General features: G+C 44.5%; 1 protein-coding gene across 3 annotated transcripts in view; it reads right to left on the bottom strand.

The window, feature by feature from the left end:
- The window catches only part of chd6 (chromodomain helicase DNA binding protein 6), a 344,698-nt gene that overhangs the window by 290,525 nt on the left and 28,456 nt on the right, over positions 1–25,717 (bottom strand). For all 3 annotated transcript variants that reach the window (XM_068048713.1, XM_068048715.1, XM_068048714.1), the window contains one exon: positions 1,338–1,394. In XM_068048713.1, coding sequence (XP_067904814.1) covers positions 1,338–1,364 — 27 coding nt within the window. In that variant the 5' untranslated portion in view covers positions 1,365–1,394. The remainder of the gene's footprint in view (positions 1–1,337; positions 1,395–25,717) is intronic.

Genomic DNA, 25,717 nt, shown 5'->3' with positions numbered 1-25,717 from the left:
ATCTTCCCTCCAGTTATTTTGCCAATTACCTTAAAACTGTGTCCTCTGGTTTCTGATTCTACTGCCAGTGGAAACAATTTTACCTTATTTACTCTCACCAAAACCCTCCATAATTCTGAACACCTATTACATCTCCCCTTAACATTCTCTGCTTTAAAGGAGAACAATTCCAGTTTCCCCAATCCCTCCACGTTTCACTAAAGTCCCTCATCCCTGGTACCATTCTAGTAAATCTCCTCCACCCCTCTCTAAGGCCTGACATTCTGCCTTAAGTGTAGTACCCAGATTTGAACACAATACTCCAGCTAAGGCCTAACCAGTGATTTATAAAGGTCTAGCATCATTTCCTTGCTTTTGTACTCTATGCCACTATTTATAAGGCCAAGAATCCTGTATGCTTTTCTAAATAAAAACAGCCTTAACAACTTGTCTGCCAATTTCATACCAACACTGCCACTTTGATTAAATTATAAAAATATTTATGCATTCAGTTAGTGGCCTGGCACATCAGGTAGAAAGGAAAGAAACTTCACACCAGAACCCTGGACAATACAGCAATCCACTGCAACTCCCATCATATCCCCCGTCATCAGAGACCACCGCAAGCCGTTGCCATGGGAAACCAAGAAAAGTCGTGACAACAACTGTAATTAAAAACACGTATAATTATAGAATCATAGAATAGTACAGCACAGAAGGAGGCCATTCGGCAAATCAAGTCTGCACTTGCTATTTCGAAAAGCAATCTAGTTAGTCCCACTCCCCCATTCTTTCTCTTATTCCTGCAAATTTTTTCTCCTCTGTATTTACCCAAATCCCATTTGAAGTCTACTACTGAATCTGTATTCACCATCTCATGTCACAGCTAAGAAGGTAGGTTAAAGCATAATCATGAAAATCTAAAACTCAGTCACTGCTGAGTTACATGATCTCAGTCGGTTGCAGTGTGACAACTGGCCTCGGCTGCTCTGGTTCAGAAAGACAAGGCAAGAGAAAAATAAACTCCATCAGCCAGAGGCTGGGCTCAGAATCTAGCTGCCTCTGTCGTAAGTGCTTGCACAGCCGTCAAGCAAAGGATAGGATTAAGCGTGCCTATGACGAACCACTACTTCCCCTGCAGGCAATTAGCCCACAGACACTAACTGCTAAGGCACACACGTGAATAAATCAGCATTTGAGACTAACCAGCATGTAGTAAATGCCACAAGGGAAACGAGGGACAGGATAAAGTCAGGAGGCAGGGCCATTTCAGCAGAAACATACCATTAACTCCAGACACAAAATTGGGGGGGAAAGATTATAAAAAATTTTTTTAGAAATCAGGTTGACACACTCACCGTTTTTTCTTTCTTCTGTATTTTCATGATTCAGTTTGCGGATAGCCAGCTTAGTCTCTGCAATGATAGAATCACACAAATTGTTAGTTAATAGTTATCAGACACACACACTTTAAAGCAATATATCAATTACTTGTAAATTTCCATGCCGGTGGCCATGGTCAGTTGATGAAATAAATTACATACACTAGATTGTTTGCTCCACAGGTCCAACTAGTGTTGAAGCCTACAAATACATTGTGACAGCTGAAAGCAAAACTGAATGGAAAATGTTGACATAGCAATTTACAATGTTAATTGATAACGGTCATGACAACAAGGAGTAAGGTTTGTGCGCATGAAATGTTTCCCACACATCTATAGATATTTTGGAAATCCAACCAAAATAGTGGCTCAGGGTTGCAAATGGCCAAATAAAATGCCAGCTTGTAACAGAGGGCATAAAGATAGTCTTGAGAACTACAGCCAGTCTGACGTCTATAGCAGGCACAATGTTAGAGGAGATTCCGAAGGAAGTAATCATGAAGCACTTGAAGAAATGTAGAATAATGAGGATCAGCAAGGGTTTAGGACATCAGTTCCCTATTCAGTCCCTCAAGCCCATTTCACCATTCAATTCCATCATAGATGATCTGTATCTCAGAATATAAGAACATAAGAATGAGGAGCAGAAATAGGCCAAATGGCCCTTCAAGCCTGCTCCGTGACTCAATAAGGTTGTGGATAAATTCCACCTCAGCTACACCTTCCCACCCTATCTCCATATCCCTTGATTCACTTAGTATCTTAAAATCTACCAATCTCATCCTTCAATATACTCAACAACTGAGCAGCCACAGCCAAGATTTCTGAGATTTCCAAAGATTCACAACCCATTGAGTGAAGAAATTGCTGATCTCAGTCGTAAATGGTCAAATCCTTATCCTGAGACTAAATTTTCTTTGATTCTATACTCCCTAGTTCTAGACTCGCCAGCCAGAGAAATAGACTCTCAGCATCTAACCTGTCAAGCCCTCTAAAACTTTTATATGTTTCAATTAGATCACCGTGCATTCTTTTAAACTCTACAGAATATAGGCCCATTCTACTCAATTTCTCCTTACAGGACAATCGCCCATCGCAGTAATCAATCTAGTGAACCTTCACTGCACCCGCTCTAGGACAACTACATCCTTCCTTAGGTAAGGAGACCAAATCTGTGTGCAGAACCCTAGGTCTGGTTTCACCAAAGCCCTAAATAATTGCAGCAAGACTTCTTTACTCAGACTCCATTCCCCCTTGCAATAAATGCTAACAGACCATTTCCTTTCCTAACTGCTTGCTATACCTGCATGTCAACATTCATCTCAACTCCATTTAGCTGTCTTGGCTGCTAACCCTCAATACCCTTGCCTAACAATCTCCATCAATCTCAGTTTTGAAATTTTCCATTGTCCCCCAGCATTTTGGAGGAGAGTTCAAGATTGCCACTACTCTTTATGTGAAGAGGTGCTTCCTGGCATCAACGCTAAATGGTCTGGTTCTAATTTTAAGGTTATGCCCCCTTGTTCTGGACTTGTCTCACCAGAGGAAATAGTTTCAATTTACCCTATCAATTCATTTAATCATCTTAATCACTTCTATTAGATCACCCCTTTATCTTCTCTACTTGAGGGAAGATTATGAGAGGACGTGCTCATGTCTGACGCAACTACCGAGTTTACTGAAGAGATAATGGCCCTAGTGAATCATAGAAACACAATTATCCACTTAGAATTTAGCACCAAACCTGACAGGAGATTGGGCTACCAGGTTGGAAGGCTCAAGAAATTGAGGAGCTTCTAGAGTGGAGATGAAATTGGTTCAGAGGAAGCAAAGGGTAGTTGCACATGGAATTGCATCAAGATGGAATGAATGACCAGAGGTCAGAACTCAAATTCTGGGGGGGGGGCAACGGCAAGCTTGCAATAAAGCACTGCTTCAACTGAAATACTGAATCAAACTGTGGTCAGGTTACTACAGCAAATATGGCCCCTGAACTGAGATTCGAGGAAAGACCAAGAAAGCTGTCACACAGAACCTAAGAAATAGGAGCTGCAGTAGGCTATTTGGTCTTTCAAGCCTGCTCTGCATTCGATATGATAATGGCCAATCTTCTGCCTCAACTTCACCTTCCCACACCATCTCTATATTCCTCATTTCCCTTAGTATCGATGTAATCCATCAATCCCTGCCTTGAATGTACTCAACGACAGAGCATCCACAGCTCTCTGGGGCAGAGGATTTTTAAAGGTTCACAACCATCTGAGTGAAGAAATTTTTCAAGTCAGTCCTAAATGGCTGACCCCTTATTCTGAGACTGTGATCCCTAGTCCCAAACTCTACAGCCAGGGGAGACATCCTCTCAGCATCTACCCTGTCAAACCCCTTAAAAATTTTGTGTGCTTCAATGAGATCATCTCTCATTCTTCTAAACGCTAGAGAATATAAGACAAAACATAAGATTCTGACTGGGCTTGACTGGATAGATGCAGAAACAATGCTGCACTTGTGGGGGAATCCAGAACTAGGGGGTCACAGTTTCAAAATAAGGGGTCTCCCATTTAAGATGGCAATTAGAAAAATTTCTTCCCCCGGAGGGTCGCTAATCTTTGGAATTCTCTCCCCCAGAGAGCAGTGGAGGCTGGATCATTTAATACATTCGAGGCTGAGTTGGACAGATTTTTAGACTGCAAGGGAGTCTAGGGTTACAAGGGGTCAGCAGGAAAGTAGAGCAAAGGCCACAATCAGATCAGCCATGATCTTATTGAATAGCGGAGTGGGCTCGAGGGGCCGAATGGCCTACTCCTGTTCCTATTTCTTATGTTCTATGGATATAGGCCTAGTCTACGCAATCTCTCCTCATAGAACACCCTCATCCCAGGAACCAGAGTAGTGAAGCTTCACTGCATACCCTCTATGGCAGATAAATCCTTCCTTAGATAAGGAGGCCAAAACTGTACATAGCACTCCAGCTGTCATCTCATCAAAACTTCTTTACTCATATATTCCTATCATTTTGTAATAAAGGCTAACATATCATATGCTTTCCTAATTGCTTCCTGTATCTACATGTTAACTTTCTGTGATTTGCATACAAGGACACCCAGATCCCTTTGAATACCAACATCATTTAAAAATTATTCTGCTTTTCTATTTTTCCTACCAAAGTAGTAACTTCACATTTCTTCACATTATATTCCACGTGTCATGCTATTGCCCAATCATTAAACAGTCAATATCAGTTTGCAGCCTCTTGGTTTTCTCCTTACAGCTTACTTTCCCACTTAACTTTATATAGTCAGCAAACGTGGCTACATCATACACAGGCCCCTCATCTAAGTCATTAATATAGATTGTAAATAACTGAGGCCCAAGTACTGATCCTTGCAGTACTCCACTACGTACAGCCTGCTAACCCAAAAATGACCAGTTTATTGCTACTACTTTGTCATTAAGCAATGCTCAATCCATGCTAATATACTACCCCAATCCCATGAGTCCTAATTTTGTGTAATAACCTCTTGTGCAGCACATTATTGAATGTTTTTTGAAAATCCAAATGCACTGCATCTACTGGTTTCGCCCTTGTCTAACCCGATAGTTACAACCTCAAAAAACTAACAAATTTGCCAAACCCAATTTTCTTTGCCAAAATCCATGTTGGTTCTGCCCAATCATATGTTTTTCTACATGCCCTGTTATGAAGTCCCTAATAATAGATTCTAACACTTTCCCTGCTACTGATGACAGGCTAACTGGTTTATAGTTCCCTGTTTTCTCTCCCCCTCCTTTCTTGAAAATTGGGGTCACATTTGCTACTTTGAATCCACCAAGACAGTTCTAGACTTTAAAAATTCTGGAAGATCAAAACCAATGCAGCCATCATCTTGAGAGCTACCTCTTTTAAAACCCTAGGATGTAGCCCATCTGGTCTAGGGGTGGGGTGGAGGAGGGGTGTGTGGAGGGGGGGGGGGGGGGGGGGAAGTGTGCTTGAAGACTTTTAGGCCCATTAATTCCTCCAAGATTATTTCTTTACTAATATTAGTTTCTTTAAGTTCCTCAATCTCACTCGACCTTTGATTTCCCAGTATTTCCAGAATGGTTTTCATGTCTTCTACCCTGTCTGTCATTTCCTTATTCCTCATTATAATTTCCTGTCTCTGCCACTAAGTGACCCACATTTACTTTTGCTAATCTTTTACATACCAATGTTTTTACAATCCGTCTCTTGCTAGTCTACTCGCAAATTCTCTTTTCTCTTCATCATATCCTTGATCATCCTTTACTAAATTCTTTAAATATTTGCCATTGCTTATCCACCATATCTTTTAATCTAATTTCCCAACTTACTTTCGCTAACTCAACCTTCATACCCACGTACTTTGCTCTGTTCAGACATAAAATTCTCTCATATGATCACTGGATTCACTGTGGAGCATCCATGATGCTGAGGATGTCATGGATAGCATGTTTAGTGAGGTGGTCACACCGCAGGTAATGGCTGCACAGGCAGAAAAGGGATGGGTGACCACCAGGCGGAGTAGTAGGCGCAGGCAGGTAGTGCAGGAGTCCCCTGTGACCATCCCGCTCTCAAACAGATATAGGGGAAAGCAGCAACAGCCAAGATCGTGGCACCGAGGACAGCTCTGCTGCACAGCAGGGGAGGAAAAGGAGTGGAAGAGTTATAGTGATAGGTGATTCTATCGTAAGGGGTACAGATAGGCGTTTCAGTGGTTGCAAACGTGACTACAGAATGGTACGTTGCCTCCCTGGTGCTAGGGTGAAGGATGTCACAGAGCAGCTGCAGGACATTCTGAAGGGGGAGGGTGAACTGTCAGAGGTCGTGATACACATTGGTACCAACGACATAGGTAGAAAGAGGGATGAGGTCGTGCAACAAGAATTGAGAGAGCAAGGTAGATTAAAAAGCAGGACCTCAAAAGGTTGTAATCCCCGGATTACTCCCAGTGCCACGTGCGAGTGAGTAAAGGAACAGGAGGATAGAGCAGATGAATGCATGGCTGAGGAGATGATGCAGGAGGGAGGGCTTTAGTTTCCTGGATCATTGGGTCTGTTTCTGGCAAAGGTGGGACCTGGACAAGTTGGACGGGTTGCACCTGAACTGGAATGGGATCAACATCCTTGCTGGGAGATTTGCTCGTGCTGTTGGGGGGGGTTTAAACTAATTGGCAGGGGGATGGGATACAGAGTGCAGGTACAGGAGTGGGTGATGCTCAGTCAAATATAGAAGAGAAACTGAGTCAGTCTGGAAGGCAGAGCAAATATGCACCTGTTAAAGCACAAGTGAAAAATGCAAGGCTGGATTGCATCTATTTTAACGCAAGGAGTCTTACTAGTAAGGCAGATGAATTGAGGGCATTGATTCGCACATGGGATTATGATATTATTGCTATCACAAAAACATGGTTGAGGGAGGGGCAGGACTGGCAGCTCAGTATTGCAGGGTATAGAATCTTCAGGCGTGAGAGAGGAGGGGATAAAAGAGGAGGTGGTATTGCACTGTTGATCAAGGAGTCAATTACTGCAGTAAGGAGGGATGATATCTTAGAAGATTCCTCAAATGAGGCCATATGGGTAGAACTTAAAAACAAAAAGGGGGCAATCACTTGGATGAGTGTAAAAATAGGGTAATAATAGTAGGGGATTTCAACTTCCCTAACATCAACTGGGATAGCCTTAGTGCAAAAGGCTTAAAGGAGGCAGAATTCTTTAAAAGCATACAGGAGAGCTTTTGGAGCCAGTACATAGAAAGTCCTACAAGAGAAGGAACGGTACTGAACCTAATCGTAGGGAATGAAGCTGGACAAGTGGTAGAAGTGTCAGTAGGGGAGCATTTCGGGGATAGTGACCACAACTCTAAGATTTAAGGTAGTTATGGAAAAGGACAAAGACGCGCCAGAAATAAAGGTAATGAATTGGGGGAAGGCCGATTTCAATATGATAAAACAGGATCTGGCCAAAGTGGACTGGGAGCAGCTACTTGTAGGAAAGTCTACATCAGACCAGTGGGAGTCATTCAAAGAGGAAATAGTGAGAGTACAGAGCCAACATGCATCCGTTAAGGTGAAGGGTAGGACCAACAAGTCCAGGGAACCCTGGATATCAAGGGATCTAGAGGATTGGATCAGGAAAAAAAAGGAGGCTTATGGCAGATTGGGAGCGCTGAAAACAGCGGAGGCACTAGAGGAGTATAGAAAGTGTAGGGGGGCATTTTAAAAAGTAATTAGGAGAGCGAAGAGGGGACATGAAACAACAGTGGCGGGCAAGATAGAGGAAAATCCCAAGGCGTTAAGTATATTAAGGGCAAGAGGATAACCAGGGAAAGAGTAGGGCCCATTAGGGACCAAAGTGGCAATCTGTGTGTTGAGCCGGAGGACATAGGTGAGCTTTTGAATGATTACTTTTCATCTGTGTTCACTATGGAGAAGGACGATGTAGGTGCAGAGATCAGGGAGGGGGATTGTGATATACTTGAACATATTAGCATTGAAAGGGAGGAAGTATTAGCTGTTTTAGCAGGCTTAAAAGTGGATAAATCCCCAGGCCCAGATTAGATGTATCCCAAGCTGTTATGTGAGGCAAGGGAGGTGATAGCAGGGGCTCGGACACAAATTTTCAAATCCTCTGTGGCCCCAGGAGAAATACCAGAGGACTGGAGGACAGCGAATGTGGTACCATTATTCAAGCAGGGATAAACCAGGTAATTTCAGGCCGGTGAGCCTAACATCAGTGGTTGGGAAACTACTGGAAAAAATTCTGAGGGACAAGATTAATCTCCACTTGGAGAGGCAAGGATTAAATCAGGGATAGTCAGCATGGCTTTGTCAGGAGGAGATCGTGTCTAACTAACTTGATTGAAGTTTTCGAGGCGGTGACTAGATGTGTAGATGAGGGTAAAACAGTTGATGTAGTCTCCGTGGACTTCAGTAAGGCTTTTGATCAGGTTCCGCATGGGAGATTGGTTAAGAAGCTAAGTGCCCATGGGATCCAAGGCAATTTGGCAAATTGGACCCAAAATTGGCTTAGTGGCAGGAGGCAGAGGGTAATGGTCGAGGGCTGTTTTTGCCAGTGGAAGCCTGTGACCAGTGGTGTACCACAGTGATCGGTGCTGGGACCCTTGCTGTTTGTAGTGTACATTAATAATTTAGATGAGAATATAGGAGGTATGATCAGTAAGTTCGCAGAAATCACGAAAACTGGTGGAGTTGTAAATTGTGAAGAGGAAAGCCTTAGATTACAGGATGATATAGATGGGCTGGTAAGATGGGCAGAGCAGTGGCAAATGGAATTTATTCCTGAGAAGTGTGAGGTGATGCATTTTGGGAGGACTAACAAGGCAAAGGAATATATAATGGATGGTCGGACCCTAGGAAGTACAGATGATCAGTACTTGTCTACTTGTCCATAGATCACTGAAGGAAGCAGCACAGGTAGATAATCTGGTTAGGATGGCATATGGGATACTTGCCTTTATTAGCCGAGGCATAGAATACAAGAGCAGGGAGGTTACGATGGAGCTGCATAAAACTCTAGTAAGGCCACAGCTAGAGTACTGTGTACAGTTCTGGGCACCACACTATAGGAAGGATGAGATTGCACTGGAGAGGGTGCAGAGGAGATTCACCAAGATATTGCCTGGGTTGGAGCATTCCAGCTATGAAGAGAGACTGAAAAGGCTAGGGTTAGAGATACAGCACTGAAACAGGCCCTTCGGCCCACCGAGTCTGTGCCGAACATCAACCACCCATTTATACTAATCCTACACTAATCCCATATTCCTACCAAACATCCCCACCTGTCCCTATATTTCCCTACCACCTACCTATACTAGTGACAATTTATAATGGCCAATTTACCTATCAACCTGCAAGTCTTTTGGCTTGTGGGAGGAAACCGGAGCACCCGGAGAAAACCCACACAGACACAGGGAGAACTTGCAAACTCCACACAGGCAGTACCAGGAATCGAACCCGGGTCCCTGGAGCTGTGAGGCTGCGGTGCTAACCACAGGTGTTTTCCTTAGAGCAGAGACGGCTGAGGGGGGACATGATTGAGGTATTCAAAATTATGACGCGCATTGATAGGTTAGATAGGAAGAAACTTTTTCCCTTAGCAGAGGGGTCAATAACCAGGGGACATAGATTTAAGGTAAGGCGCAGGAGGTTTAGAGAGGATTTGAGGAAAATCTTTATCACCCAGAGGGTGGTTGGAATCAGGAACGCACTGCCTGAAGCGGTGGTTGAAGCAGGAACCCTCACAACATTTATTTTTTTTATTTATTTATTTAGAGATACAGCACTGAAACAGGCCCTTTGGCCCGAGTCTGTGCCAACCAACAACCACACATTTATACTAATCCGACATTAATCCCATATTCCCTACCACATCCCCACCATTTTCCCACCACCTAACTACACTAGGGGCAATTTACAATGGCCAATTTACCTATCAACCTGCAAGTCTTTGGCTGTGGGAGGAAACCAGAGCACCCAGCGAAAACCCACACGGTCACAAGGAGAACTTGCAAACTCCGCACAGGCAGTACCCAGAACTAAATTTAAGTAGTATTTAGATGAGCACTTGAAACGCCATAGCATACAAGGCTATGGGCCAAGTGCTGGAAAATGGGATTAGAATAATTAGGTGCTTGATGGCCGGCACAGACACGATGGGCCAAAGGGCCTGTTTCTGTACTGTATAACTCTAATACTCTTCCTTTGCTACAGGTTATTAATTAACCATGTCTTGATGCACAATACTAGATGTAAATTAGCCTATTGCTCAATTTGTTCTGCGTCATACTAATCTAGAAAACTATTTTGCATACATTCCACAAACTTGTCCTCCACACTACGACTGCAAATTTGATTTTGACCAGTCTAAATGAAGATTAAAATCCCCCATGATTACTAGATTACCCTTGTTACATGCATCTCTGATTTCCTGATTTATACTCTACCCAGCTCTACTACAGTTAGGGGGAATTTAAACTACTCACACCTTTTTTTTCTGCCTCTTGTTTCTTAGCTCTATCCAAATTGATTCTACATCTTGTTCACACTGGAGAAAACATCATGCAGAAGAGAATTAGACAAAGTTTTTAAGATTCTTGAATCTTGACCACAAAAACCAGTAACCAGGGACTCTCACTTTGAGAGCAGGAAAACAAAGTAATGAAACAGACTGAACATATAATTTGTGCAGGTGAACTTGAGAAAGAACTGATTTTGGTAGAAATTAGACATTAAACTGAGGCCCTGTTAACATTTCACGTCAGTGACCCTTCTTCAGAACTGGCAGATACAAGAAATGTAAAAGATTTTAAGCAAGTAAAGCAGGGGTGTGGCAAGAGATAACAAAAGAGGCGTTGATAGGACAAGGTCACAGAATAGCTGACCAGGTCATGGAGCAAAGGCAAACAATATGATAATGGTGTGCTGAAAGACAAAGCATTAGTACAGATAGGGTGTTAATGGACTGAAATCTGAACAACCACAAGCACAAACATGAAAAAAAAACAACAGTGGGTAGGCACAGTAGAAACAAACTGAACTAAAATAAAACACAAAAAAGAAAAAATAACTGAAAATATAAGTAAAATGGGGGGCCCATCTTGCTCTGAAATGACTGAACTCAATCTTCAGTCCGGCAGGCTGTAGCGTGCCTAATCAGTAAATGAGATGCTGTTCCTCGAGCTTGCATTGATGTTCACTGGAACACTGCAGCAATCCCAGGACAGAGATGAAAGCATGAGAGCAGGGGGGAGTGTTGAAATGGCAAGCAACCGGAAGCTCGGGGTCATGCTTTCAGACTGAGTGGAGGTGTTCCGCAAAGCAGTCACCCAGTCTACGTTTGGTCTCCTCAATGTAGAGCAGACCACATTATGAGCAGCGAATACAGGATACTACATTGAAAAAAGTACAAGTAAATCACTGCTTCACCTGAAAGGAATGTTTGGGGCCTTGGTGGGAAGGGGACGAGGCAGAGGGGGTAATGGAGGGTGGACCAGGGTGTCACGGAGGGAACGATCCCTTCGGAATGCTGACAGGGGGAGAGGAAGAGGCCTTTGGTAGTGGCATCACGCTGGAGGTGGCGGAAATGGCGGAGGATGATCCTTTGGCTATGGAGGCTGGTGGGGTGGAAAGTGAGGACAAGGGGAACCCCGTCGCAGTTTTGTGAGGGAGGGAAAGGGGTGAGGGTAGAGGTGCAGGAAATGGGCTGGACACAGCTGAGGGCCCTGTCAACCACAGTAGGGGGAATCCTCGGTTGAAGAAAAAGCGCTGTCATGGAAGGCAGAATCATCAGAGCAGAAGCGTCAGAGAAGGAGAAACTGGGAGAATGGAATGGAGTCGTTACAGGAGGCAGGGTGTGAAGAAGTGTAGTCGAGGTAGCTGTGGGAGTCGGTGGGCTTATAATAAATATTATTAGACAGCCTATCCCCAGAGATGGAGACAGAGAAGTCGAAGAAGGGGAGGGAAGTGTTGGAGATGGACCATGTAAAGGTGAGAGAAGGGTGGAAATTAGAAGTAAAGTTGATAAAGTTTTCCAGTTCGGGGCAGGAGCAGGAAACAGCACCGATCGTCATCAATGTACCGGAAAAAGAGTTGGGGGAGGGGGCCCGAGTAGGACTGCAGCAAGGAATGCTCGACATATCTCACAAAAAGACAGGCATAACTAGGACCCATGCGGATACCCATAGCAACACCTTTTACTTGAAGGAAGTGAGTGGAGTTGAAGGAGAAGTTGTTCAATGTGAGAACAAGTTCAGTCAGGTGGAGGAGGGTGGTGGTGGATGGGGATGGTTGGGCCTCTGCTCAAGGAAGAAGCGGAGAGCCCTCAAACCGTCCTGATGGGGGATGGAGGTGTAGACAGATTGGACGTCCACAGTGAAGAGGAGGCGGTTGGGGCCAGGAAACTGGAAATTGTCAAAATGACGTAGGGTGTCAGAAGAGTCATGGATGTAGGTGGGAAGAGACTGGACCAGCGGAGAAAAGATAGAGTCTAGATAGGAAGAAATAAGTTCAGTGGGACAGGAACAGGCTGAAACAATGGGTCTGCCGGGACAGTCCTGTTTGTGGATTTTGGGAAGGAGGTAGAAGCGGGCTGTCCAGGGTTTCGGGACTATGAGGTTGGAAGCTGTCGAGGGAAGATCTCCAGAGGAGATGAGGTCAGTGACAGTCCTGTGGATAGTCACTTGATGTTCGGTGGTGGGGTTATGGTCCAGAGCTAAGTAGGAAGAAGTGTCTGAGAGTTGGCGCTGAGCCTCTACAAGGTAGAGGTCGGTACGCCATACAACAACAGCACCACCCTTGTCTGCAGGTTTGATGCCAATGTCGGGGTTAGACCTGAGAGTTCGGAGTGCCTCAAGTTCAGAGTGGACACGTTAGAGTGAGTGAGGGGGACAGAGAAATTGAGATGACCAATGTCTCGCCGACAGTTTTCAATGAAAAGATCCAGAATTATTGTAGATGGTATACACTGCTGCCACAGTGTGTTGGTGGTGGAGGGAGTGAATCTTGAAGGTGGTGGATGGGGTGCCAATCATGCAGGCTGCTTTGTCCTGGATGGTGTTGAGCTTTTTGAGTGTTATTGGAGCTGCACTCATCCAGGCATTTAGAGAGGATTCCATCACACTCCTGACTTGTGCCTTGTAGATGGCAGACAGGCTCTGGGGAGTCGGGAGGTGAGTTACTCGCTGCAGAATTCCCAGCCTCTGACTTGCTCTTATGAATAGACGAACATACAAATTAGGTAGCCACAGCATCTATCTGGCTGGTCCAGTTAAATTTCTGATCAATGATAACCCCCAGGATGTTGATGGTGGGAGATTCAGCAATGGTCAGGCAGTTGAATGTCAAGGGAAGGTGGTTCAGTTCCTTCTTGTTTGAGATGATCATTGTCTGGCACTTGTTTAGCACGAATGTCACTTGCCACTTATCAGCCCAAGCCTGAATGCTGCCCAGGCCTTGGTGCATGCAGGTATGGAATGCTTCAATATCTGAGGAATTGCAAATAGCACCGAACACTGTGCAATCATCAGCGAACATCCCTGCGTCTGACCTTATGTTGGAGAGAAGGTCATTGACGAAGCAGCTGGTGGATGGGGGACGAAGAGACAGGCACCGAGGCCAGCCGCCAGCCCGAGGGTGGGGGCAGAGACGGGCAGGTAAAGCAATTTTGTACAAACATTTTAGTCTTGGTTGTTTTTCATGATGCCAAGCGTTCTCTGATCAGTAAGCCCAATATCCCTAGAAGAGAAAGCCTCCATTGTGTAACTAACATTTAATTTGCATGATTGACTCAAGTCACCCAATGGCATCAGAAGAACACAAGAAATAGGAGGAGGCCATTCAGCCATTTGAGCCCGCTCTGCCATTCAATGAGATCATAGTTAATCTTCTACTTCAACACGGCACAGTGGCGCAGTGGTTAGCACCGCAGCCTCACAGCTCCAGGGACCCTGGTTCGATTCCTGGTACTGCCTGTGTGGAGTTTGCAAGTTCTCCCTGTGTCTGCGTGGGTTTTCTCCGGGTGCTCCGGTTTCCTCCCACAAGCCAAAAGACTTGCAGGTTGATAGGTAAATTGGCCATTATAAATTGTCACTAGTATAGGTAGGTGGTAGGGAATGTAGGGACAGGTGGGGATGTTTGGTAGGAATATGGGATTAGTGTAGGATTAGTATAAATGGGTGGTTGACTCGGTGGGCCAAAGGGCCTGTTTCAGTGCTGTATCTCTAATCTAATCTAATCTAAATCTAACACCATTTTCCTGCACTTTCCCCATAACTCTCGATGTTTTGATATGTAGAAATCTACCAATCTCAGTCTTGAGCATACTCAACGACTGAGCCTCCTCAGCTCTCTGGGGCACAGAATTCATAAGATTCACCACCCACTAAGTGAAGAAATGAATCCGCAGCTCGATCCTAAACGGCCTGCCGCTTATTCTAAGACTGTGTCCCCTTATTCTGGACTCCCCAGCCAGGGGGAACATCCTTCCTGTATCTACTCTGTCGAGCCCTGTAAGAATTTTGTATGTCTTCTAAACTCCACAGAATAAAAGCCCAGTCTCGTTAATCTTTCCTCATAGGATAATACCTCCATCCCAGGAATTAGTTTGGTGAACCTGCGTTACACTCCCTTTGGCAAGTATATCTTTCCTTAGGTAAGGAGACCAAAACTGCACACAAAACTCCAGGTGGGTTCTCACCAAAGCTCTATATAATTGCAGTAAGACCTCTTTACTCCTATACTCATATCCTCTTGCAATGAAGGCCGACATACAATTTGCCATTTATTATTATTCATTCATGGGATGTGGGCGTCACTGGCCAGGCCAGCATTTATTGCCCATCCCTAATTGCCCTCGAGAAGGTGGTGGTGAGCTGCCTTTTTGAATCGCTGCAGTCCATGTGGTGTAGGTATACCCACAGTGCTGTTAGGAAGGGAGTTCCAGGATTTTGACCCAGCGACAGTGAAGGAATGGTGATATAGTTGCAAGTCAGGATGGTGTGCGACTTGGAGGGGAACTTGCAGGTGGTGCTGTTCCCATGCATTTGCTGCCGTTGTCCTTCTAGTTGGTAAAGGTCGCGGGTTTGGAAGGTGCTGTCTAAGGAGCCTTGGTGCTTTGCTGCAGTGCATCTTGTAGATAAAGAACAAAGAAAATTACAGCACAGGAACAGGCCCTTCGGCCCTCCAAGCCTGCGCCGATCCAGATCCTCTATCTAAACATGACGCCTATTTTCTAAGGGTCTGTATCTCTATTTCCTGCCCATTCATGTATCTGTCTAGATACATCTTAAAAGACGCTACCGTGCCTGCGTCTACCACCTCCGCTGGCAACGCGTTCCAGGCACCCACCACCCTCTGCGTCTTTACTTTCCACGCATATCCCCCCTAAACTTTTCCCCTCTCACTTTGAACTCGTGACCCCTAGTAATTGAATCCCCCACTCTGGGGAAAAAGCTTCTTGCTATCCAACCTGTCTATACCTCTCATGATTTTGTACACAAGATGGTACACACTGCTGCAGCTGTGTGTCAGTGGTGGAGGGAGTGAATGTTTGTGAATGGGGTGCCAATCAAGCGGGCTGCTTTGTCCTGGATCATATCGAGCTTCTCGAGTGTTGTTGGAGCTGCACCCATCCAGGCAAGTGGAGAGTATTCCATCACACTCCTGACTTGTGCCTTGTAGATGGTGGACAGGCTGTCAGGAGTCAGGAGGTGAGTTACTCACCGCAGGATTCCTGGCCTCTGACCTGCTCTTGTAGCCACGGCATTTATATGGCTACTCCAGTTCAGTTTCTGGTCAATGGTAGCCCCCAAGATGTTGATAGTGGGGGATTCAGCGATGGTAATGCCATTGAATGTCATGGGGAGATGGTTAGATTCTCTCTTGTTGATGGTCATTGCTTGGCACTTGTGTGGCGCGTATGTTACTTGCCACTTATCAGTCCAAGCCTGAATATTGTCCAGGTCTTGCTGCATTTCTGCACGGACTGCTTCAGTATCTGAGGAGTCACAAATGGTGCTGAACATTGTGCAATCAGTGAACATCCCACTTCTGACCTTATGACTGAAGGAAGGTCATTGATGAAGCAGCTGAAGATGGTTGGGCTGAGGACACTACCCTGAGGAACTCCTGCAGTGATGTCCTGGAACTCCTCATTGACCTCCAACAACCACAACCATCTTCCTTTGTGCTAGGTATGACTCCAGCCAGCAGAGGTTTTTCTCCCTGATTCCCATTGACCTCAGTTTTGCTAGGGCTCCTTGATTCCATACTCGGTCAGATGCTGCCTTGATGTCAAGGGCAGTCACTCTTACCTCACCTCTGGAGTTCAGCTCTCTTGTCCATGTTTGAACCAAGGCTGTAATGAGGTCAGGAGCTGAGTGGCCCTGGCAGAACCCAAACTTGGCGTCACTGAGCAGGTTATTGCTAAGCAAGCGCCGCTTGATGGCACTGTTGATGACACCTTCCATCACTTTACTGATGATTGCGAGTAGACTGATGGGGCGGTAATTGGCCGGGCTGGACTTGTCCTGCTTTTTGTGTACAAGACATACCTGGGCAATTTTCCACATTGCAGATGCCAGTGTTGTAGCTGTACTGGAACAACTTGGCTAGGGGCGCAGCAAGTTCTGGAGCACAGGTCTTCAGTACTATTGCCGGAATATTGTCAGGGCCCATAGCTTTTGCAATATCCAGTGCCTTCAGTCGTTTCTTGATATCACGTGGAGTGAATCGAATTGGCTGAAGTCTGGCATCTGTGATGCTGGGGACTTCAGGAGGAGGCAGAGATGGATCATTAACTCGGCACTTCTGGCTGAAGATTGTTGCAAATGCTTCAGCCTTATCTTCTGCACTGATGTGCTGGGCTCCCCCATCATTGAGGATGGGGATACTGGTGCAGCCACCTCCTCCAGTTAGTTGTTTAATTGTCCACCACCATTCACGACTGGATGTGGCAGGACTGCAGAGCTCAGATCTGATCCGTTGGTTATGGGATCGCTTAGCTCTGTCTATCGCATGCTGCTTATGCAGTTTGGCACGCAGAAAGTCCTGTGTTGTAGCGTCACCAGGTTGACACCTCATTTTGAGGTATGCCTGGTGCTGCTCCTGGCATGCCCTCCTGCACTCTTCATTGAACCAGGGTTGGTCCCCTGGCTTGATGGTAATGGTAGAGTGGGGGACATGCCGGGCCATGAGGTTACAGATTGTGGTTGAGTGCAATTCTGCTGCTGTTGGCCTCATGGATGTCCAGTTTTGCATTGCTAGATCTGCTCGAAATCTATCCCATTTTGCACAGTGGTAGTGCCACACAACACAAAGGACTGTATCCTCAATGTGAAGGCAGGACTTCGTCTCCACAACGACTATGCAGTGGTCACTCCTACCAATACTGTCATGGACAGATGCATCTGTGGCAGACAGATTGGTGAGGACGAGGTCTAGTGCGTTTTCCCCTCTTGTTGGTTCCCTCACCACCTACCGCATACCCAGTCTAGCAGCTATGTCCTTTAGGACTCGGCCAGCTCGGTCAGTAGTGGTGCTACCAAGCCACTCTTGGTGATGGACATTGAAGTCCCCTACCCAGAGTACATTCTGTGCCCTTGCCATCCTCAGTGCTTCCTCCAAGTGCTGTTCAACATGGAGGAGTACTGACTCATCAGCTGAAGGAGGGCAGTAGGTGGTAATCAGCAGGAGGTTTCGTTGTCCATGTTTGACCTGATGCCAGGAGACTTCATGGGGTCCACAGTCGACATTGAGGACTCACAAGGCAACTCCCTCCCTACTGTATACCACTGTGCCGCCTCCACCTCTGTTGGGTCTGTCCTGCCGGTGGGACAGGACATATCCGGGGATGGTGATGGCAGTGTCTGGGACATTATCTGTCAGGTATAATTCCATGACTATGACTATGTCAGACTGCTGCTTGACTAGTCTGTGGGACAGCTCTCCCAACTTTGGCACTAGCCCCCAGATGTTAGTGAGGACTTTGTAGGGTCGACAGGGCTGGGTTTGCTGTTGTTGTTTCCGATGCCTCGGTCGATGCCGGGTGGTCCATCCAGTTCCATTCTTTTTTATTGACTTTGTAGCGGTTAGATACAACTCAGTGGCTTGCTAGGCCATTTCAGAGGGCATGTAATAATCAACCACATTCCTGTGCGTCTGGAGTCACATGTAGGCCAGACCAGGTCAGGACAGCAGATTTCCTTCCCTAAAGGCCTTCTTAATTGCTTGCTGTACCTACATGTTAGCTCTCAGTGACTCATGAACAATGACACCCAAGTCCCTTTGAAATTCAACACTTCCCAGCCTCTCACCATTTAAGAAATACTCTATTTCTGTTTTCCCTACCAAAGTGTATAACCTCACATTACTCCACATTATATTCCATCTGCCAAATTTTTTTCCCACTTGCTTAGCCTCTCCAAATCCCCTTGAAGAGCATTTGCAACATCCTCACATCTCCACCTAGTTTTGTGTCATCTGCAAACTTAGAAATATTACATTTAATCCCCACATCCAAATCATTGATGTAGATTGTGAATAGCTGGGGTCCAAGCACCGATCCTTGCAGTACCCACTAGTCACAGCCTGCCAATCCAAAAATGACCCATTTATTCCTACTCTCTGCCCATTAACCAGCTCTCAATCCATGCCAGTATATTCCCCCCAACCCCATGTGCTCTAATTTTGTTTACTAACCTCATGTGGGACCTCATCAAAAGCTTTCTGAAAATCTAAATATACCACATCCACCAGTTCCCCCTTATCGATTATGCTAGTTACATCCTCAAAAAACTCCAACAGGTTTGTTAAACAGGATTTCCCTTTCATAAATCCATGTTGACTCTGCCCAATCCAACCATTATTTTCTAAGTGCCCTGTTATCAAACACTGCGGATTGTGTTTCTGGTAGTAACACAGGCAACTAGCCCAATTAACACAGTACAACCTTCAGAAGGCAGGAGTGTTAACTTTTGACACCGAGCCACATAAGGAAATCCTAGGACAGGCGGCCAAAGCTTAGTCAAAGAGGTAGGATTTAAGAAGCATCTTAAAGGAGACTTTAGGGAGGTTATTTTAGTGCTTAGGACCTAGGCAGACGAGGGTAGGCAGTGGCATAGTGGTAATGTCACTGGACTAGCAATCCAGAGCCCAGGCAAATGCTCTAGGGACATGGGCTCAAATCCCACCAAGGCAAATGGTGAAATTTGAATTCAATTAATAAATCTGAAATTAAAATCTAGTCTAATGGTGACCATTGTAAAAAGCCATCTGGTTCTTTAGGGAAGGAAATCTGCTGTCCTTAACTACTCCAGAACCACAGCAATGTGGCTGACTCTTAAAAATGCTGAACAAGCCATTAGGGATGGGCAATAAATGCTGGCCTGGCCAGTTATGCCCACAAATACAAAAAAAAGCTGAAGGCACAGCGACCAATGGTATAGAAATAGCAGATGTGCAATGAGCCAGGGTAGGCGAATCTTACAGATCCTTGAAAGTTAACAAAACCCAATACATAAAGGACTTAACACAATAGAAACCTAAAGAAATAACAGAACAAGGACCAGAGGACAAAGACTGAAGGCTTTGGGCAAGACGAAGAACTTTTTTTACACAAGTGGTAATGACCTGCAACTCTGTGCTCACAAGGGTACGATTGAAGGAGGGCGTTCGGCCCATTGTGCCTATGCCGGCTCTTCGAAAAAGCTATGTACTTAGTCCCACTTCACTGCTCTTTTCCCATAGTCCTGCAAGTTTTTCCTTTTCAATTATCTAATTCCCATTTGTAAGGTATTGAATCTGCTTCCACCACCCTTTTCTGGTAGTGCATTCCAGTTCATCTGCTCAGTAATGATTTCAAAAAGAAACTGGATGAGCATTTGAAGGAAATAAACTTGCAGAGCAACGGGAATAGAGCGCGGGAGTGGGACTGACTGGATTGCTCCACGGAGAGCCAGCAACGACTCAATGGGCCAAATGGTCCCCTTCTCAGTCGTAAATGACTCTGACTATGGCCTTCTAGCTTCTCACGCTGCACAATGAATTTAAGTGCAAAGGCTGCTATGATACATTCTGCATTGGCAAACATCCCAAATAAACAACCAGTACATCTGTTTTTGCTGTTTGCCAGCACATCAAGGAGAACTCCCCTGCTCTTCTTTGAGTAGTGTCGTGGGATCTTTCACATCCTCCTGAACAGGCACACAAGGGTTTACTGTCTTCCATGAATAGAGAGACACCTCAGACAATGCAGAGCCCCCTCAGTACTGGAATGCTAAGCCTGGTCAGGACTCAGCTGGAACATTATGTCCAATTTTGGGCACCACACTTCAGGAAGAATGTCCAGGCCTTGTAAAGGGTGCAGAGGAGATTTACTAGAAATTATACCAGGGATGGTTACATACAAACATATGAATTGGGAGCAGGAGTATGCTACTCGGCCCCTCGAGCCTGCTCCGTCATTCAATAAGTTCATGCCTGAACTGATAACTCCACATTTCCACCTACCCCCAAAAACCTTCCACCCACTTGCTTATCAAGAATTTATCTACCTCTGCCTTAAAAATATTCAAAAACTCTGCTTCCACCGCATTTTGAGGAAGAGAATTCCAAAGACTCTCAACCCTCAGAGAAAAAATTTCTCATCTCTGTCTTAAATGGGCAACCCCTTATTTTTAATCAGTGACCCCTGGTTCCATATTGTCCCACAAGGGGAAACATCCTTTCCACATCCACCCTGTCAAGACCCCTCAGGATCTTATATGTTTCAATCAAGTCACTTCTTACTCTTCTAAATTCCAGTGGATACAAGCCGAACCTGTCCAATCTTTCCTCAAAAGACAGCCCCATTCCAAGTATTAGTCTAGTAAACCTTCTCTGTACTGCCTCCAACGCATTTACATCCTTCCTTAAATAAGGAAAGCAGTACTGTACACAGTACTCCAGATGTGGTCTCACCAACGCCATGGATAGCTGAAGCATAACCTCCCTACTTTTGTATTCAATTCCCCTCACAATAAACGATAACATTCTATTAGCTTTCCTAATTATGTGCTGCACCTGCATACTAACCTTTTGCGATTCATGCACTAGGACATCTAGATCCCTCTGCATCTCAGAGCTCTGCAATTTCTCACCATTTAGATAATATGCTTCTTTTTTATTCTTCCTGCAAAGGTGGACAATTTCATACTTTCCCACATTATACTCCATTCGCCAGGTCTTTGCCCATTCACTAAACCTATCTATATCCCTTTGTAGGCCCCTTAACTCATCTATATTTCTTCACAAGTTACTTTCCTGCCTATGTTTGTCTCATCAGCAAATTTAGCAACCATACCTTCGGTCCCTTCATCTAAGTCATTTATATAAATTGTAACAAGTTGAGGTCTCAGCACAGATCCCTGTGGCACACCTCTCTTTACATCTTGCCAACCAGAAAATGACCCATTTATGTCTACTCTCGGTTTCCTATTAACTAACCCATCTTTGATGAAACAAAACAAAAATTGTCAACTGTTTTATATCCATACGAAATGCACTAGCTTTTAAAATTCCACAAATTCTAATAGTCCTTTGTTATTACGTAACAATTTGCAACTCAGTTATTTTCATCCTTTTTTAAAATCAATACAATTATATTGCTTTAAACAGCAACTTTGTGCCTAATAGATATATTTTTATGGTACTATTTTAGGCATTGTCAGCTGCCTGTCTAATATACTGATGACCAAAACCCCAGATTTGCCATTAAAAAAAAATACATGAGGGCTTGAGTTAGTGGAGCTGAATTCAAGGATCTAAACACCAAGCCAAACAGCATCTATACTGTAGAAGAGGCAAAGTGCTGGAGATGCTCAGCGGGTCTGGCAGCATCTGTGGAGAGAAACGGAGTTAATGTTTCAGATCTGTGATCTTTCATCAGAACTGGCAAAGGTTAGAAATGTAATGGGTTTTGAATAAGTGAAAGGGAGGGGGAAGAAGAACTAAAGGGAAGGTGTGATAGGACAGAGGACAGGAGAGATTAAATGACACTTGCTCAAAGCCCATACCAGAAACATTAACTCTTTCTCTCTCCACAGATGCTGCCTTACCTGCTGAGTGTTTCCAGCAATTTGATTTTATTTCAATCTCCAGAATCTGCAGTTTTTTGCTTTTATTTTAGCATCTATATTGACTCTTACCTGTTTAATTGGGTAACACATTAAAATTCAGAATTTACTTGTACAAATCTGGCAAGATACCACTGCAAAAATAAATCTTTAAGCAGACTGATGGTACTATACGTTCAAGAGCCCATGAACTGGATTCCCATGTGATAAGTACCACACCAATGTAAGTTTGAATAGAAGACAGTATTTTGATTCAGTTTTGCTTCCCTGTTTGGAGGAGAAAACTGCCACTGGAAAGTTGAGAAAGGGCCCTTTTGATGGCAATTGGCTTCAAACATAGCATGGACAGAGTGGATAGTCAGAAGCTTTTTCCCAGGGTAGAAGAGTCAGTTACTAGGGGACATAGGTTTAAGGTGCGAGGGGCAAGGTTTAGAGGGGATGTGCGAGGCAAGTTTATTTACACAGAGGGTGGTGAGTGCCCGGAACTTGCTGCCAGGGGTGGTGGTGGAAGCAGATACGATAGCGACGTTTAAGAGACATCTTGACAAATACATGAATAGCAAGGGAATAGCGGGATATGGGTCCCAGAAGTGCAGAAGGTGTTAGTTTAGGCAGGCATCAAGATCGGCGCAGGCTTGGAGGGCCAAATGGCCTGTTCCTGTGCTGTTCTTTGTTCTATCCAGGTCAATATTTTACCCCATACACCATGAACTTTTACTTTCTGCAATAACCTTTGATGTGGCACCTTATCAAATGCCTTCTGGAAATCTAAGTACAATACATCCACAGCACATGTAACTCCCTCAAAGAACTCCAATAAATTGGTTAAACATGATTTCCCTTTCACAAAACCATGTTGACTCTGCCTGATTACCTTGAATTTTTCTAAATGCCCTGCTGTAACATCTTTAATAATAGCTTCTAACATTTTCCCCAAGACGGATGTTAAGCTAACTGGCCTGTAGTTTCCTGCTTTCTGTCTCCCTCCCTTTTTGAATAAAGGAGTTACATTTGCTATTTTCCAATATAATGGAACCTTCCCCAAATCTAGGGAATTTTGAACAATTAAAACTAACGCAACAACTATCTCACTAGCCACTTCTTTTAACACCCTAGGATGAAGTCCATCAGGACCCAGAGACTTGCCAGCCCGCAGCTCCAACAATTTGTTCAGTACCATTTCCCTGGGGATTATAATTTTCTTGAGTTCCTCCCTTCCATTTCCTGACTTAAAGCTAATACTGGGATGTTACTTGTACTCTCAATAGTGAAGACCGATGCAAAATATCCATTTAATTCAACTGCCATCTCCTTATTATCCACTATTAATTCCCCACTCACCTTTTATAGGACCAATGCTCATTTTGTTAACTCTTTTCTTTATTAAATATCTATAGAAACTCTTACTATCTGTCTTTATATTTCCAGCTAGCTTTCTCTCGTACTCTAATTTTACCTTCCTTGTCAATCTTATAGTCATTCTAAGCGCAATTATCGGCTTTTTCTTGAAGTTTGATACCATCTTTAACTGTTTTAGTTAACCATGGATGGTGGGTCTCACCCTTGGAATTTTTCTTTCTCGTTGAAATCCATCTATTCTGTGTATTCATAGCAATATAGAAACAGAGAAAATAGGGAGTAGGCTATTTGGCCCTTCGAGCCTGCTCTGCCATTCATTACCATGGCTGATCATCCAACTCAGTAACCTGTTCCCGCTTTCGCCCCATACCCTTTGATCCCTTTGGACCCAAGAGCTATACCTAACTCCTTCTTGAAAACATACAATGTTTTGGCCTCAACTGCTCTCTGTGGTAGCGAATTCCACAGGCTCACCACTCTCTGGGTGAAGAAATTTCTCCTCATCTCAGTCCTGAAAGGTTTACCCCGTATCCTTAGACTATGACCCCTGGTTCTGGACGACCCCACCATTGGGAAGATCCTTCCTGGATCTACCCTGTCAAGTCCTGCTAGAATTTTATAGGTTTCTATGAGATCCCCCTTCACTCTTCTGAACTCCAGAGAATATAATCCTGTCCAACTCAATCTCTCCTCATACATTAGTCCCACCATCCCAGGAATCAGTCTGGTAAACCTTCGCTGCACTCCTTCTATAGCAAGAACATCCTTCCTCAGATAAAGGAGACCAAAACTGCACACAATATTCCAGGTGTGGCCTCACCAAGGCCCTGTATAATTGCAGCAAGACATCCCTGCTCCTGTACTCAAATCCTCTCGCTATGAAGACCAACATACCATTTGCCTTTTTTACCGCCTGTTGCACCTGCATGCTTACCTTCAGCGACTGGTGTACGAGAACACCCAGGTCTCGCTGCATATTCCCCTCTCTCAGTTTACAGCCGTTCATATAATAATCTGTCTTCCTGTTTTTGCTACCAAAGTGGATAACCTCACGTTTATGCACATTATACTGCATCTGCCATGCATTAGCCCACTCACTCAACTTGTCCAAATCACCCTGAAGCCTCTCTGCATCCTCCTCACAACTCACCCTCTCACCCAGTTTTGTGTCATCTGCAAATTTGGTCTTAAAAGAAATGATAACGGAGAGTTATTTAATGCATTAGTTTTAATTTTCCAAAATTCCCTAGATTCGGGAAAGGTTCTGCTCGACTGGTATATAGCAAATGTAACTCCTTTATTCAAAAAGGGAGGGAGACAGAAAGCAGGAAACTACAGGCCAGTTAGCTTAACACCTGTCTTAGGGAAAATGTTAGAAGCTATTATTAAAGGTGTTACAGCAGGGCATTTAGAAAAAATCAAGGTAATCAGGCAGAGTCAACATGGTTCTGTTAAATGGAAATCATATTTAACCAATTCACTGGAGTTCTTTGAGGGAGTTACATGTGCTGTGGATGAAACGGGAACCGGTGGATGTATTGTACTTAGATTTCCAGAAGGCATTTGATAAGGTGCCACACCAAAGGTTACTGCAAAAAATAAAAGCTCATGGTGTAGGGGGTAACATATTGGCATGGATAGAAGATTGGTTAGCTAACAGGAAAGAGAGAGTAGGCATAAATGGGTCATTTTCTGGTTGGCTAGATGTTAAGAGTGGTGTGCCACAGGGATCTGTGCTGGGGCCTCACCTTTTTACAATTTATATAACCGACTTAGGTGAAGGGGCCGAAGGTATGGTTGCTAAAGTTGCTGATGACACAAAGATAGACAGGAAAGCATGTTGTGAAGAGGACATAAGGAGGCTACAAAGAGATATAGATAGGTTAAGTGAGTGGGCAAAAATCTGGCAGATGGGAGTACAATGTGGAAAAATGTGAAATAGTCCATTTTGGCAGGAAGAATAAAAAAGATTATCTAAATGGTGAGAGATTGCAGAGCTCGGAGATGCAGAGTTACATCCTAGTGCATGAATTGCAAAAGATTAGTATGCAGGTACAGCACGTAATTAGGAAAGCCAATAGAATGTTATCATTTATCGTGAGGGAAATTGAATACAAAAGTAGGGAGGTTATGATTCAGCTATGCAGGGCATTGGGAAGACCACATCTGGAGTACTGTGTACAGTACTGCTCTCCTTATTTAAGGAAGGAAGTAAATGCTTTGGAAGCAGTTCAGAGAAGGTTTACTAGACTAATACCTGGAATGTGCGGGCTATCTTATGAGGAAAGATCGGACTGGCTAGGCTTGTATCCGCTGGAATTTAGAAGTGTATGAGGTGACTTGATTGAAACATACA

Source organism: Heterodontus francisci, chromosome 16 (genome assembly GCF_036365525.1).
Source record: "Heterodontus francisci isolate sHetFra1 chromosome 16, sHetFra1.hap1, whole genome shotgun sequence".
NCBI lineage: Eukaryota > Metazoa > Chordata > Chondrichthyes > Heterodontiformes > Heterodontidae > Heterodontus > Heterodontus francisci.
This window is presented reverse-complemented; position numbering and strand designations above follow the sequence as displayed.